Source organism: Ananas comosus, linkage group 3, assembly GCF_001540865.1.
Source record: "Ananas comosus cultivar F153 linkage group 3, ASM154086v1, whole genome shotgun sequence".
Lineage (NCBI taxonomy): Eukaryota > Viridiplantae > Streptophyta > Magnoliopsida > Poales > Bromeliaceae > Ananas > Ananas comosus.
The window spans coordinates 4,385,701-4,403,514 of NC_033623.1; the positions used below are offsets into that span (position 1 = coordinate 4,385,701).

At 37.5% G+C, this 17,814-nt stretch overlaps 1 protein-coding gene across 2 annotated transcripts in view; it reads right to left on the reverse strand.

The window, feature by feature from the left end:
* LOC109707210 (protein EFFECTOR OF TRANSCRIPTION 2-like) overlaps positions 894-17,814 on the reverse strand; it is a 30,078-nt gene continuing 13,157 nt past the window's right edge. For both annotated transcript variants that reach the window (XM_020228333.1, XM_020228334.1), the window contains exons 2-3: positions 10,931-11,302; positions 894-1,938 (exon numbers count right to left, since the gene is read on the reverse strand). In XM_020228333.1, the coding sequence (XP_020083922.1) occupies positions 1,138-1,938; positions 10,931-11,302 (1,173 nt within the window). In that variant the 3' untranslated portion in view covers positions 894-1,137. The remainder of the gene's footprint in view (positions 1,939-10,930; positions 11,303-17,814) is intronic.

The window sequence follows — 17,814 nt, forward strand, 5'->3', positions numbered from 1 at the left end:
CAACAGATGTTTCAATAGACAAATCACTATCGTTGCTTGACAAAATACTGCAAGTCAATAATTTTTTTTTTTTTGAACTGACAGAACATAAATTTATAATCAGTTCTTAGATTTTCTAGAACCGGCAAGAATAAACCTTAGAAGTTCAATAATTTTAAGCAAGAAAAGTTTATATAGATAAAACAATAGGGAAGAAGTTTCTAAAATAGATGGGACAACATACACAAACATGTATAGGAACAGAAAATGATCAAGACACATTGTTTGATAACAATTTTAATTTCTATGCTTGAATAGAGTCATTGTTACTGAATATGAATTACTGCACATAGAAATCATCGGCACAAATGTAACAATCATTATTGAACACTTTAATCAAATTTGATAAATTGGGAAACAAGCAATATTTGGAGTCACTAAAAGCCAAGAGAAAATAAAAGGTCTTCCTTTCATATGGAAAGCAGTAAGAGGATCTATTTAACAACATATCCAAAAAGTGCCAAGAGCAAATTATTATTTATTAGGACTTCGGATGTAATCCCAATGCCAGACAAGAACCTTCGGAATTAATCCATTCAACCACAGGAATTTAGTATAAGTACTTTAGTAATGAGATAAAGCCAATTTAATTGACCGAAAAGGCATATAGAGTCCATATAAGTTACATCGAATCAAACATGCAAACTTTATTTTATTATTTTGGTTAGTATTGGAACAAACAAATATGACTAACTAAATAACTTAACCAATTAGCATTACTGGGACAGATTGGGCTTCCTACTGCAGTAAGCATTACCGTTTCCACTTAAAAGTTTGTCCTCCATTGAGACGATATATTCCCTTTGTTGTTTTTAACTTGTGTTTATATTAACTAGTTAGTCCAAGTAAGCCTCTGCCACTCATGCAACTAGCACTTTTTAAACATGAAACAGGCCAGTTTATACAAGCACACCAAGCAATACATGTTTATACAAGCACACCAATCAATACATGTTTATACAAGCACACCAATCAATACATGTTTATACAAGCACACCAATCAATACATGTTTCTCCACATATTTATCTCCTCCATTGTGGTTATTGTATATGTATACTTGTTGCAACATAACCTTATTTTCTTGTCAATGATTTCATCTACGTAATCCTCCGGCCTTTATGCAGCTCACACCTTTTTCTTCCTTGAACTGGTTTGTTTGTACAAACAAGATTATCATCAATAGCGATTCCACAGATAACATGCTCATCGTAATGTTTACGTGCTCCTATCTTCCAGTCTTTTCCGTGTCCTGAAAGTGGTGGCTCCAAATGATTGAATGGGCTCCTATCAGAAAAATCTCTGATTTTAGGACTGACTATCCTTCTGCCTCTATGTAACTCGCATCTCTTTCTCCCTCGAACTGGAATCTCCATACAAGAAGTACCATCTTCTAGAATAAAACCGCATGTAGATGAAGTTTCTTGTGGAGTGCCTTCTTTTTCAATTACAGGAATTAAAAGAGGAATCCTCTTACCTTTGTGCTCGTCACACCTTTTCCTTCCCTGGACTGGCCTATTTCTACAAACAGCTCCGCCGCTAACGGGCATTCCACAAATATTATCATCTTTCGTGAAGTTATCACTAACTCTAACTGACTGAGGTCTGTGGTTTCCAAACTTGAGTACTTGAGGGAGAAGGTTTCTATAGCCCATAAATGATTCTGGAGTGTCAACTGATCCATTTTCATTGATTCCAATCCCTACTTTCTTGTCAAACATTATGTGCTTAAATTGCTGTAACTTGCTGATAGAAGATGGGCTTCTTCTGCTAGCAGCATTATCTAACTTCGCTAGAATTTCCTCACGACGATAAGCACCATTTTGGAGCTTATTCCATGCATAATCAAAAACTTCAAGGAGCTTGGCCTCTGCCCTCTCGGCTACTACTTTGTTAGTCATCTGTTCAAATTCAAGATCTTGATTAGACTGGAACAACTTAAATTAAAAACACCTAAATAGCACATAGTTAGACGTGGGAAAAGGTAAAAAGGTAGAATTATAGGAAAAAGAAATTATGCACAATAAATTTGTCTACAAAGAGTAATGGAAGTATCACTCTGAGAAAAAAAAACAAAAAAGGGTCATAGTCACTGAATACTGAAAACAATAATATCAATCAAAAAGGTGCCTACTTATATGGATTAAAAAAAAAAATCAAGTATTTGTAATAATTGATAGTTTCTGTCAGTCTGTTCAGGATAATCAGTTTTTCAAAAGATCATTAAACTTGGGTTTAAATCATTTGTAAGTTACTAAAATTTTGGATCTTGTTCATATTCGAGATTTGTAGTACAGTCTCTAGGTTTCAGTGTGATTTCAGTCTTAATTTAGTTCACCAAGGAGATTATCAATGATAAATTAGTGGAATGTGAAACTCGAGTTCTAATTTATACTGATTTGAATGTGATTTTCTAAATTATTAAAATTTTGCAGAACTACTGTTTATAAAATATAGTGAAAACAACAAAATCAATTATTTATATCTTTGTTATTATATAATTAGGAGTTGATCAAGCATGAATATTAGTTAATAGTTTCTTTGCTAGTGTGCTTTATAATGTTTTATTTCTATAATCTTCACTCAATTTTGTTTTAAATATTACCACCTTATAAAGATCTGAGATTGACACCAAAACTAATCCAGTCTCTTCATTTGACAACTACATGGGCTTTAACTATCTGGGGTGCTGATAATTTCTTCAAACAGATCAGTCACATGTTTTAGGAGCTACAATTTAAGTTCTGATGGCATTCTATTCCATCATGGGAGAGACAATCCGTCATAGCATACAATTGATTAAATCACATTATGAAGCTCTACAAGTTGAAGATCCAAATCCAGTAAATTAGATTCTTTAGGATTAGTCTGTATTTGGCTTTTTTTTGGCTCAAGTACAATTCAAAGAAAAATAAATAATTTAAGTTGCTAGACTCTGTCATGATGTGTTTTCCAAGCGAAGAAGAATTAAGTGTTTGTTTTGGATCTGCTTGAGACTTAACTGTAAGAGAAGGCAGAGTACTCACTAACAAGCCTTGAAGCACTTACGACAATAAAATAATTATTAAAGAGTAGTTTAAAGTCGTCATTTAGTTAATATATCTAATCAATAAAAATAGGCCAACATCCCCAATAGGCCAACGTCCCCCCTTTTATCTCTCCTGTCCAGAAAGGGTGTGACTGACCCAGCTTTCTTGTGCAAAGTGGGATCAAATATTTTTGTAATTTATGTAGTAAGATGTCGGGCTTTATTCGATACAGGGGTATCCCACTCATTCATCAGTCGGTCCTTTACTATTACTCATGGGGTAGACATAATAGAGGTCATGCATAGTTGATAGGTTCAAGTTCCTGAGCATGCTTTTTATGTTACGGACATATGACTCGCCTGCTGTTTACGGATAGGTGACTAGATTATACTGGCGATCTTGCTAGTGTTAAAGCAAATGAAAGGATTCTACCTAGCCTTGGAGGTCTCCAAATATTATGCAACCATTGATTGCGAGAGCCGAGTCGTGACTTTCTGTAAACCTGCCCAAGATGAGCTTATATATCGAGGCTGCAGGAGCTCGCTCTTCGCTAGTACTGTATCCACGTCGCGTGCGAAGAAATTGATTAATAGTAGCTGTGTGGCCTACTTAGCGACGGTGGTAGGGGACCGAAAGGAAATTCCAATGCTCGAGAATATTCATATAGTTCAAGAATTTTCGGATGTTTTTCCTGTCGAATTGCCAGGAATGCCACCGGACCAGGAGATTGAGTTCGTAATAGACTTGATTGATGATTCCCGGGCCGTGCCAATTTCGAAGACTCCATATTGGATGGCACCGACTGAGTTGAAGGAGCTAAAGGCTCAGCTACAAGATCTGTTGAATAAAGACTTTATCAAACCAAGTGTATCACCTTAGAAAACCCCGGTACTATTCAATATTCATGAAGAAGAAGGACAATTGACTTCAGTTGTGTGTTGATTACTGTGAGCTGAACAGAGTTACGATAAAAAATAAGTATATGTTGCCCCGTATTGATGACTTGTTTGATCAGCTTCAAGGGTCTTGGGTGTATTTTAAGATAGATCTTTAGTCCGAGTATAACCAATTGAAGATCAAACCGGAGAATTTGCATAAGACTGTGTTTCGAACGCGGTATAGGCATTACGAATTCACGGTGATGTAGATTAGGCTCACTAATGCCGGGCTCACTAATATCCCAGCGGCGTTTATAGACTTAATGAACTGTGTTTTTAAGCCCTTTCTAGACCGATTTGTCGTAGTATTGATTGACGACATGAAAAAGCATGAAAGAGCATTTAAGATTAGTGCTGCAAGTTCTTTGGAGAAACAAGCTTTATGTCAAGTTTAAAAAGTGCGACTTCTGGATCCGTGAGGTCGCCTTCTTGGGTTATGTGATTTCAAAAAGTGGGTTATCAGTGGACCTAAAAAAAAAATGAAGCTATTAAAGATTGGCCCCGACCGACAAACATAACCAAGGTCCATACTTTTCTCGGTCTTGCGGGGTATTATCAGCAGTCTGTTGTGGGATTTTACAAAATCGCCACTCCATTAACACGCCTTACCCGCAACGGAACCATATTTATTTGGGCGATGATTGCGACCAAAGTTTGAAAAAGTTGAAGGACAAGTTGACCACAGCTCCAACTCTCACTCTGCCCGTTGTGAAAGAGGAATTGGTGGTGTATAGTGATGCACTGGACTGGAGAATGGTATGGTGTGCGTGCTTATACAGCATAGGCTGGTCATTGCTTATGCCTCTTACCAATTAAAGAATTATACGAAAAATTATCTAACCCATGACTTGGAGCTAACAGTCGTGGTTTTCGCACTTAGGTTGTGAAGACATTATTTGTATGAGGAACATTGTGAGGTTTATACGAATCATAAGAGCCTAAAATATCTATTCACTCAAAAGGGGTTGAATCTGAGGCAGCATAAGTGGTTAGAACTACTAAAAGACTATAATGTGACTATTTTGTACTATTTGGGAAGAGCCAACGTGGTGACAGATGCGCTCAGCAAGAAGTCCATGGAGAATCTCGCGACGATGATCACGATTCAGCCACAGTTGCTTATGAAAATGCGGCGATTTGACTTAAAAGTCGTAGCTCTGGGCGCCCCCACAACACTCATATGACCTAAGTAATTTGACCGACCTTATTGAGGATAAAAAGGAACAGTCTTCGGACCCAGAGCTCCAAAAAGTGCGGGGCGATATTGAGAGTGGGCAAGCCGGCTAGTTAGGTTGGATTCGGAAGGCACTCTTCTATTCGGAAACCGATTATGTGTGCCCAAGGACGAGAAAATTCATGAGAAAATACTAAGAGAAGCTCATCAATCTCCCAACACTATTCATCCAAGTGGCACCAAAATGTACAAAGACTTGAAGATGCATTAGTGGAAGCTGGGAATGAAAAAGGATATAGGACGTTTTGTGACACAATGTCTAATGTGCCAACAGGTGAAAGCAGAACATCATTTCCCCGCGCGTAAGCTTCAAAATTTGCCGATTTTCGTGTGGAAGTGGGAGAGTATCTTGATGGATTTCGTTGTGGGATTATCTCGATCACAAGGAAGCCTTGATACAATTTGGGTGGTGGTGGACCGTTTGATGAAGTCGGCTCATTTCTTGCTAATCCACACCACGTGGTCAAGGGATAAGTTAGCACAACTGGACGGTGATCTTGTTAATGGCTCGACTGTCAACACACATTTGCTACGTTCCATATTTTTTTTGGTGTAAGGAGGGCAAGCACTGCGACAGGGCTCATAGTCTCTCTAATGTAACCTTTTTGTAGAAGTTCATAAACCTGCCCACATAACTCTTCATGTTCAGTAGGACTTATCCGATAATGGGCTAGATGTGGAGTGCTTGCACCAAGTACAAAATCTAGACAGTGTTGGATGTTTGTCATGGGTAGAAAGCCATCGGGGAGTTCCTTAGGCATGATATCAGAAATTTCATTCAGCAATGGTTGAACAGCTCGAGCTCGAGGAACTTCAGTGTTCTCAGATATTTCTTTTGCTAAAAGGATAGATACTATTGGGGACTTTGTTTAGATCTTTAGAGAATTGACTTTTGTTCAAAACACTCATTTTCTGTTCATCAGTGAAGGGTTGTTAGCGAACTTTTCCAGTTTAGGCTTTAGTTTGGATAAGTAATTTAAAGGAATAAATCTAACTTTCTTATTGTCCATTGTGACTATATAAGCCCTAGTCATATATAGTGCTACAATCAAATTGCCAAGGTCTAACTAACAATAGGTGATTCACATCCATGGGAACAACATTACACCAAATCTTATCAGTATAAGTTTTCTTAATAGAAAATTCAACAAGACATCTCTTTGTTACCAGAAACTCACCTCAATCCTTAAACCATGTTATTTTGTAGGGTTGAGCAAGTTTTCCGGTCTTCAGTTTGAGGTTATTAACCATTTCTTTAGAGACGATTTTCAATACTCCCACTATCAATGACAGAAGAGCAAAACTAACACCCTACGCTATAGATGAATCTAAAAAGGCTACGACGCTTTCAATCATCTTGGGTGGACTTAGAGACTGATAGGACTTGATGGATCAAGAGATTTGTTTCATTCGCATCGAAAAATTCTTCAGAAATCTCATCTACATCTTCTTGTTCTACAGTTTCTTCCCATTTTCATTTTTTTCCTGATTTTCTATTAGACTAGCTCTAGAATTAAATGTTTTCAAAAGGAAATAAGAGGATTTATGTCCCGGTTTGTTAATTTATAACAAATGACGCTAGAATCTAGGGCTGGCAAATGAGCAAGCCGGCTCGTGTTCGACTCGCGTTCGGCTCGATATTTGGCTCGCTCGAGCTCGGCTCAAATTAATTTCAAGCCAACTTTGAGCCTAAATTTAGGCTCGAAATTAATTTCAAGCCAAGCTTGAGTACTACCGGACTCGCTCGAATTAGCCTCGAAAAGCTCGATATATATATATATATATATATATATATATATATATATATATATATATATATATATATATATATATTTATNTATATATATATATATGTGTATACATATATGTATACACATATATATATATGTATAGATATATATATATAAATATATATATATATATATATATAGTACCAATCACTTGCTATTAGGTTTTGGCTCTTAGATGAAAGGATGTGCGGTTAGAATGATAGTGATCTCCTAGGGTCGGATAGAAATGGTCAAAGGTGTAGATCTAACGGCACAAAATTCGATAGCACTAAGCATTTGGTACTATCGATAATATAGTAGCCGGACTCTATCTCTCTCTATATATAGTCCGGCTATTATACTATCTATAGTACCAATCGTTTTGTGCTATAGAGTTTTCTGCCGTTAGATCTACCTATATATAGAGAGTCCGGCTACTATACTATCGATAGTGCCAAGTGTTTGGTGCTATTGAGTTTTCTGCCGTTAGATCTATCCTTTTGGCTATTTTCACCCGTTAGATCATGCTATTCAACCTGCCACCTCCTCAACCCTAGGGGGTTACTATTATCTTGACCGCACATCCCTTCATTCAAGGGTCGAAACCTAATAGCAAGCAGTTGATACTATTAATAATATAGTAGCCTAATTCTATATATATAGGCTAGGGCTACTACACTCTTATGAGTATAGACTCATTTATATTCATAAATTTTCGACCGTTGGATGTGCAATTAGGATGATATTGGTCCCCTAGGATTGAATGAGTGGTTAATTGAATAGTATGATTTACAAATGGAAATTGTCAAAAGTATAGATCTAACGATAGAAAATTTATGAGTATAAAGGGGTGTATACTAATAACAATATAGTAACCGAACTCTCTCTATATATAATTATATGTAATATATATTTTAATTATATAAAATAATATATATTATGTATTTTAATTATATGTATATAGAATTTAGATTCTTGGGCGGACAAAACTAAACCAGCAAAATCCTACTCTAATTGCTCTCACTCTCTCTCTGTTTCACTCGCTCACAGAGTCACTTTTCCTAATTTTTTTTTTAATATTATAATATCGTATTTCATGCATTCATTTTGTATATTGGACTATTAGATTTTTTTTGTATCGAATTTTGGATAATGTTATATAAAAATTAAACTGTAGATTGCACGATGTTAAGAATTTCAAGCGACTCGTTTAGGGCTCGAGCTCGCTCGACTCGAAGTTAGGCTCGCTCGAGCTCGGCTCGAATTAATTTCAAGTCGAGCTTGAGCCTAACTTTAGGTTCGAAATTAATTTCAAGCCAAGCTTGAGCTGAGGTAAGCTCGCTCGAGCTCGGCTCGTTTCCACCCCTACCAGAATCAGCGGGTTTTGCACCTATAATTCCTTTGCCCTTAAGGTCTTGAACTGGTTTTGAAGAGGTTTGACTATTATTCTTTGGGATAGGCTTGGTTCCTATGGTGTTTAGTTTATTATCAGCCTTAAATGCATGACTATAAGCCATGTCGACCCTATAGAAAGTTAAAAGGTCTAACTCGTCTTGGATTTGGGTTCGAAGACCGGCTAGATAGCGAGCTATCCACTATTCTCCATCATCTTTAAGTTCATTACAAGTTTGAAGGTTGTAAAATTCTTCATATTCTTGTACCGACTTAGGCCCTTGCTTAAGATTGTGAAATTTTTGAAAAATAGTTTGACAGTAATCAGTCAATAAAAGTTTTCCTTTTAAGTTTTTCTTTCATTCTTTCCCACGAGCTAATCTTTTCCTTACCCTTTCTAACCCTATCGCTTTGGACTTCTTTCCACCACAATAAGGGATGACCTCTCAATTTAAGGGAGACAAATTTAACTTTTTTGTCATCAGGTAATTCTTTCGATACAAAAAATTGTTCTAGTTTGTTTAGCTAGTCCACAAATTCTTCAAGTTGTAATTTATCATCGAACTCACTCACGACTATTTTAATGCCCTGATCCTATCAATGTATATTTCCTTCATGTATATTTTGAAAAAGAGGATTTCTTCTAGCAGATAAAGTATGATTGTCAAAATCAGTGTCACTTTCCAAATCTTCTCCTATCACATTTTGTTGCTGCATAGTTAACCTTTCCAACATTTGTTGAATGTTATTCATTTGATTTTTTATGTTTCTCATGAAATCTTGTTGTTTATCATACGCTTCTCTCCAATCACAAGGATTTTCACTATTGTCTGTCTTTACCAAATGCTTACAAATTAATCAACAAAGTGATTTTTTTTCTTCTTTTTTTTTAAAAAAAATATTTTGGCCCAAAAAGAAGAACAAAAAGGACAAAGTTCAACACCCAAAAAAAATTGTTTAGGTCAAAACAAATGTTCCCACGAAAAGAACCTATCTCTGATACCAATTGATGCAAACCGAGGGGTCGCCAAATCTAAATCTTCAACTTTATTTTCATTTAAAGGTATTTCTTGAAATAATTAGGTTTAATTTATCAATTCTAGCGAACTTTACTAAAGTTAAAGGAAGAAAAAATTTCAGCAAGACAGAAAATTAAAATCGAATTGAAGTAATACTAAGATGGTGATAAACCTTCAGTATATGAGATAAATAACAACCAACTAAAAATATATACAAGTTCCAAAAAGGTAAGTTCGATTTTATCAAACTTAAAGCTTTAGATTTGGTTGTTTTGGCAAAGATGGTTAGTAATGGTGGAAGGCTAGATTGAAATGGATAATGAAAGATCAGGAGATGAGGGAGAAGATACAAGAAATGCACCGATCACACGATTGCACAGGATCCACAATCGATGAGGGCGGCACATAAGAGGAGGCAGGGATCCAGAAGAAGAGGAGGGGTAGGAGCAGAAGATCTTGAAGCCGATCTTGACACGAGAAAGAAGCGTTAACGATCAAGTTGAGGAAGAAGACGATCTCGGCACGAGGAAGAAGCATTGATGATCACATCGGGAAGAAGAACACCACGACAAGGATAAAAAACAAGAGTAGAAATTCCTATTCATCAAATTTGCCCCTCAAAGCATCAAGAACCAAGCATTTATAGTGTTAAGAGCCTATCCTATAATAAATTATTGTCCTTTTGTCTTCAACACAACACGATCACCCAAGGGCCATGCATAGAAGACAAGACAATTTTGGGAAAGCCGAAAGGTCTTTTTGGAATGGTTTCTATGTTTATTGAAGAAAAGGATTTGGGTTAACCGAATTAACTAAAACTAATCTTAAGCCCAAATTAAACATGAACTTACAAAATAGAACAAAATTGCATCCAAAAATAAAATAAAGGTTTATTTTGCTGCATCAATATCTTCCTGGATATGAGTTCATTAGTCTAAATCAAGATAAACCTTTTTGATTCTGTGGGGATGATTCTAGTAGACTTCTATTATGGCACAGCCACAATAGAGGGCAAAAGTCGTAGAGAGTCTTATTAGGTCCAGAATATACAAACTTATTTCAAGATTATGATGTTATAAGGTCTTCCTAAAAACTATATATTGCGACTATTTAAATTTGACTAATGAAGTTATTCAATTATCATTTCATTAATGTACATAACAGTACTAGAAATGCTCACTACCACTGAATAACATAATTTAGTGCTGGAGTATGTCATAGTGATCAATGAACAAAGTCATAATAGGTTTGCAAGTGTTGCACAAACTCAATGTAACAAGTTATAAAGAACTGGAACTATTTGAGGCAGAGTTTGTACCAAGATAAAAAATGAACTAACCTTTGCTATACAATTAGCCAACTCATAGCAACTATTTTAGTCTAGTAATATTATGTAAAGGTACTATAATTGTTTCCGTTCTCGCAATATCCCAAATTGCTGGAATATGGTGTTAGTGCATTTTTCATATCTGTTTAGTAATTATAGAAGATCCTGGAGAAATTATCACTTACCTGCACCCACCTAAAAACAAGGGAGTAACCCTTTGAAAAAATCTCCCTGAATAACCCAGGTCCTGCTGTAAAGCACGGACTTCCATTTTTACTAGAACAAGTAAGTGAATTTCCATAGTCCAAATGAGATCCTGTGCGGCCATAGTGCTGGAGCCTTGTTCTAAGATTATCAGCTTGCCCAAGATACACTACAACAATGTCATCCAGATCATGTTTACGAGTCCAGCGACCTTCATCAGGGATAGTTGTGGCAACACCCAACTCATAGAGACCAGGGCAAGAACAATTTGCAGGAAGATTGTGAATTCGGTATCTCTGCACTCCATCCTTTCCTGACAAATGGTCTTCCCAATCCGATGGTCCAATAAGAACCTGGCAAAGTGGAAACCCAAAAAATTAGAAAAGTGGAACAGCAGTCGGAAAAGCATATGCATGCATCACATACAAATGCATTTGTAGTAAGAATTTAATCTTTTACTACTATACTATACATAAACCGACCAGCTTACAAGGATGAGAAACAGGTGGAAAGAAAAAAGAGTGAAAAAAAGCAAGCTGAAAAAAAGGTGCTTATCCTTCATGCCCATATGGTGTTGCATGTCAGGTTATTCCCTACACTGACATGGTGAATAGTTATATATGCTGATAGGTCATGAAAGATGCACTCAATTTGCAACAGTAGCACAAAATAAAATAAAACACACTGTATGCAGCAGAATTATATGCCAAAGAAAAAAAAAAAGAAAAAAAACTGAAAAATGTGTGCAGTATCTTATGAACTCGCTATATGCCAACGACATGCTGGCTGATCCAGACCGAACCTGACCCATGTCGACATCTGGGTTCCAGGTCTATCAACGAAGTCGGCGCAAGTCGGCACCTGTATCCGCTATGGACTTGTTTGTTTCAACGTAAGTAGATTTTGGATTGAAGTTGATTTTGGATTGAACTAGAATTCAGGTGATAATTACTTCATCTCCACTATTTGTTTCTAGCACTATAGAAGTGAAGTTCTGCCAGTTCTGTTGTTTGTTTGGCAGGAAATGAATGACATAAAAACTGCAGTTCTCCATTTCCTCTTTTTGTTTCATCGAAAATTATTCAATCCCCACACTCCTGGTGAACTTACCTTCTACATACCATTATTGCCTCTTTTGTAACTTAATAAATAATAAATTATAATATAAATATATAATAAATAAAAAATAATATCATTATATTTTTTACACAATTATAATTAAAATAATTTATTAATTTTTTTGTATATAAATCAAGGATTTAAGTACCGTGACACGGGGTCGTGCCGGAAACTTGCCGGCACGGTACAGCACAGTGCGTGCCGAGCCGTGCAGATGCATACCGGTCAAAAAAATTCTTGTGTGCCGACACATAATGCATGAAATATTTATTTTCTTTAGCAACAAAATATTCTAACTATTTATTATATCTTTTTATCACATTTTTTTAACTTTATTGAGGAAAATATTTATTAATTTAAAGAATAGAGGGTTTTGAGCTGTGCCATCGGCACGGGATCTGCATCGTGCCGGTATCTTGTTGGCACGGTACAACATGGTGGATGCGGCCCGTGCCGACGGGCACTTAAAACCTTGATATAAATTATAATAATGCAATAAATAAAATTCGAAAGTTAAAAAATTATTAAAATTTAACAAATTAATTTTCATCATATTTTAAATGTGCAAATTAAATAAAGGATATATTTGAAACTTAACTAACCAAACTTCATCATATTTTTAACATGCAATCAAAATAATTAAGTTCTCCACCAATATGAAGTGGAGAAGAGAGATATAGAGAGAGAGAGAGAGTAACCCTAAACATATTTACTATTTCTTTAGACCTGCATGTTTCTTAATTTTCTATAAATTTTGACTACCTATATGTGAGATTTGGTTGAGATTTGAGAAAATTAGAGAAAGTTCATGTTAGAGGAAAAAAACAGAGGTTGAAGATGAGGGTTCTTCTCTTTGTGCACACGTCCCGAGACGACCCAACAACCACCCATCTTTCCTGTTGCACACGTCAGCAAGCAGCTTGGACCAACTTTGTCCAAAGATAACAATTAGTATTCTTTTTTAATTTTCTTGCTTCCCAAAAAAATTTGTAGTACTAATTTTCTGTTCAGATCCAGATCTACACATATCATCTATTGGTAATAAAAGTTCGGTTCGTAGAATAGTTTAACTTCTATTTTCTTTTCTTGAGAAAATTCGTAGCCTTATTTCCATTTCACAAAATTCCAAAAAATAACTTAGTCCATTTCTTTCTTGTAAGCTACTTGATTACGATAATTGGGCGGAAATCGATTACGTAGACATCTACAATCCTATCTAAGAGGTTGTTGCAGATAAATTGCGAATTAATCCAGACTAATTGCAATAGCTTAATCGTACTGCCCGTTGGACATCGTGTGGTATAATTTTTTTACCTGATCTAATTTCTTTACTTCATTATTTTCCTTCGTCGAATGTTCTTTCTTTACTAAAATCACTAAAAAAAAAGTTCGTTTAATTGTATTTTGCAAACTGCTTTGCCTACTACGTCTAAGGGATAACCACTTGTAGGATAGGTTTGTATTTTGCAAGCTACTTTCCCGACTACGTCTAAGTGATAACCACTTGTAGGATAGGTTTGTATTTTGCAATCTACTTTCCCAACTACGTCTAAGGGATAAACACTTGCAGGATAGGTTTGACATCTTGTGTGCTGCATTGGTGCATAGCATATAGGATTATAATCTGCCCTGCATCATACTTGGTATCAGAGGCCCGCGGTCAATGCATGATCCTTGGGAGTGGTAAAATTAATCACCCTGTACTAATGTCTTTTAAGCCGACGGCAATGGATTAGATTTACAGCAATTGACTGCTTTGAACACAAAATTAGACGACATAGGAAAGTGTGATGACCCTTGTGAATGGTCAAGCCATAGATGGCACTGTGACCCCCAACGCTGCTCCCGATAGAACAGCCCTTAAAGCCCAAGGCAATGGAAACCAACCTGACCCTCTTAGACTCAATTTCCCACCAGTTGATGACATTACCAAGAAGTTAAAATTAAAGCCCCAACCTTTGACGATAGATTTGACCACCCTTAAACTTTCATTGACTAGCTGACTAATATAGACCAATTCTTTGATTGGTACGATATGTCCGATGACCGTCGTGTCCGTTTCGCCAAAATAAAACTTGTAGGAGCAGTCAAACAATATTGGGTAAGTGTTGAGCGACAATTGGCTAGGTCTAGACAAGTACCGATCATGTTGTGGGATGAGATGAAGGTGAAATTAAGTGAAAAGTATTTTCCCTCAACCCATAGGCTACTTCAGATAGAATAGATGTTGTCCTTACATCAATGTTCGATGATCGTAGCTGATTACATACAAAAGTTTAATGAGATTTCCGTTAGGCATAATGTCCAAGAAGAAAATGATGTGATCTTAGCCCGACTTAGGAGAGGACTACGTGAAGAAATCCAAAAAGAGATCACACCCCATCGAATCACCACTGTAGAGGATGCATTCCAACTCAGACTCAAGTATGAGCATTACCTCAAACTTTTAACTAGGCGCTTCCATTACCAAGCCGAGGAGTCGAGTAATAGAGACTGAACTGATAGGAGAGCCAAGACACTACCGAGTCCATCTTGCCCTCCAATCAACCAAATCGAGACCCTAGGGGGAAAAATCTTTAGATGGGAACTGAGCAAGACCTTTCTCGAGTAAAGTGTTTTAACTGTGAGAGGATGGGCCATTACTCAAATAAATGTCCTATAAAGCGTAACTTAATGATGAAAAATGATGACGATGACTTCGAGGAAGTAGTGTATGAGACTGAAAAGTTTCTAAGTGACGAGGATAAGCACACGTATGTAGATGACCTCGACAGCATTATGCCTTTGCAAGTCGTCTGTTGTGTCTTTACCATCAAGAAGGATGAGGATGACTGACAATGCACTGTTATCTTCCACATTTACACTAAATGCTGGTGTAAGGTGTGCAAAGTCATCATTGACGACGGTAGCTGCATGAATATGGTGGCCAAAAACAGCCCTCGACCGGATGAAGTTGACCCCTGAACCATATCCTAGTCCCTATAGAGTTGCTTGGGTAGATAAGACTACAATACCTGTCACTAAGCGATGTTTGGTCCCACCCAATTTGCTATATATAGGGATCAAGTGTGGTGTGATGTCCTCCCGATGGATTTTGGACACATTCTTTTACGACGACCATGGTTGTACAATCATGATGTTACGCATTGTGGCCATCCAAACACATACACCTTCACCCATGATAAGAAAAAGGTTATGTTGAGACCTCACAGACCTAAGCCGATTCAATATCTCTCTAGCCAACCTAGTGCACCTAAGGGACCAACTCTATCTAAGGAAAACACATTTGAGTATCACTAAGGCTGAGCCGACCAAACTGCTTCACTTCCTGAACAAGAAACAATTCTGTCGGGAAGCCACTTCTGGAGTTGTTTACACCCTAGTTGTCCGAGAGGTAGAGGAGCTTTCCTTTGACCCTGACCTCCCACTGAACCTTCAAAACCTATTGTCTAACTATTCTGATTTGACCCCAAACGAGTTACCTGATGAGCTTCTACTCATAAGAGATATCTAGCACGCGATAGGTTTAGTGCCTAGGTCGCCATTACCAAACATGCCACAGTATTGGGTGAACCCTAAGAAACAAGGTGAATTGAAATGCCAAGTAGATAACTTGGTTAGAAAAGGTTTCGTTAGAGAGAGTATGAGCCCTTGTGCAATTTCGGCACTTCTTACTCCTAAGAAGGATAGAACTTGGCATATGCGTATCGATAATCGAGCCATCAACAAGATTACTATTAAGTATATGTTTCCGATCCCTCGATTGGACGATATGCTTGATATGATGGTTGCATCTATGATTTTTACGAAAATTGACCTTAGAAGCGGATATCACTATATAAGGACTAGACTAGGAGATGAATGAAAAACTGCCTCTGAGACAAAGGAAGGTTTGTATGAGTGGTTACTGATGGCATTTGGTTTGACCTCCAACTACGTTCATGCATGTCATGAATCAAATACTTCGACCTTTCATAGGAAAGTTCCTTGTGGTCTATTTCGACAATATTCTTATTTATACTCAGGTCGAGGACGAACACCTAAGCCACCTTAGGCAAGTTTTAAACACTCTTAGGAAAGAAAAGTTTTACATTAACTCCAAGAAGTGTGCCTTCGTGCAACCTAAGGTTGTTTTCTTAGGCCTTGCGGTGTATGTAGATGGAGTCTCAGCCGATTCTGATAAAGTCAAAGCAATCCAAGAGTGGCCCCAACCCTAGAACATTCATGACGTTAGAAGTTTCCATAGGTCAGTAACATTTTATCAGAGATTCATTAGAGATTTTAATGCAATTACGGTTCCAATTACAAACTACATGAGAAAGGGAGAATTAAGGCTACGAGTAAAGCGTTTAATGAAATTAAGGAACTTACAGCTAGTCCACTTGTTTTGAGGTTGTGCAATTTTGAGAAGATCTTTGAGGTTTCTTGCGATGCATCTAGATTAGGTATTGGTGGAGTCTTAAGTCAAGAAGGTCACTTGATCGTTTATTTTAGCGAAAAGCTAAATGAGGCAAAGATGAAGTGCTCCACATACGATAAGGAATTGTATGCGACTGTGCAAGCCCTGCGGTATTGGCGACATTATTTGTTACCTAAGGAGTTTGTTATACTTTCTGATCATTAAGCCCTTAGCTACCTTAAGTCACAAAAGAAATTAACATGCCAAGTGGGTTGCGTTTCTTAAGGAGTACACTTATGTTCTTAAACACCTTGCTGGTGTCGAGAACAGAGCTGTCAATGCCCTTAGTCATGTCGTTATGACTTTGCATCCCGTAGGAGCACAAGTCACAGGGTTTGACTGAGCCAAAGACAAATATACAACATGTCTAGATTACGGAGAGGCTTATAAGATCCTTCTATATGCACTGTGTGCCTACCCTGATTTTGTTATTCATGATGTATATTTATTTAAAGGTAGTCGTTTGTGTGTTTCCCAAGGTTCATTGAGAGATTTCGTGATTTGGGAGTTGCATTTTGGAGGCTTAGCAGGACATTTTGGTAAGGACAAGACCATTCTTTTGGTTGAAGACCATTTCTTTTGGCCAAGCCTTAAGCAAGATGTTGCACGTGTTGTTGCCCAATGTGGTATATGTCAGACTGCTAAAGGCAAGCGAAAGAATACTAGTTAGCATACACTTTTTCTCATACCCCATGCCCTATTGTCACGGGTCTAATGACTTTTTGTCGAAAAGCCCGCGCGGCGCTCGTCTGTCACCTGCACAGAACGAGCCAGCCAAGCCAAACCGTCCCGAGGCACAACTTCGCAAATTGGCAACGACCGAGAAATGAGAGAAAGCACGTAAAGGGATCCTGCAAATTGGCACAAACAACGAGTATTTTATTGATAACGAAAAGTTGGACTACAAGCGAAAGGCACAAGACTCGACTTGGTCGGGCATGGCCGGTGAGGGCAAAATGATCACCAAGACACTACGCTTTTAGCGAAGCGGGCTCACTTAATACGTCTCACCTAACCTTCCCGTACTACCCTATATTAGCATCCACCCATTTGGCACCCCGGGGGTACAAAGGTGCTCACCGAGGGGTACGTTTTCCCACTCCGCACATCCATGGGAAAATAGGCCGCCGACCTATGTCCGACACGCGTCCGGCTCAATCCGTCGCATAAGCGGCCATCGTTAGCGAAACCTATGTCCCCTTGGATGTGTAGCACAAGTGAACCCGCGGGTAGCCAACCGGATGCCAATTTACATGCAATGCCCATCCAAAATAAGGAAAATCCTAT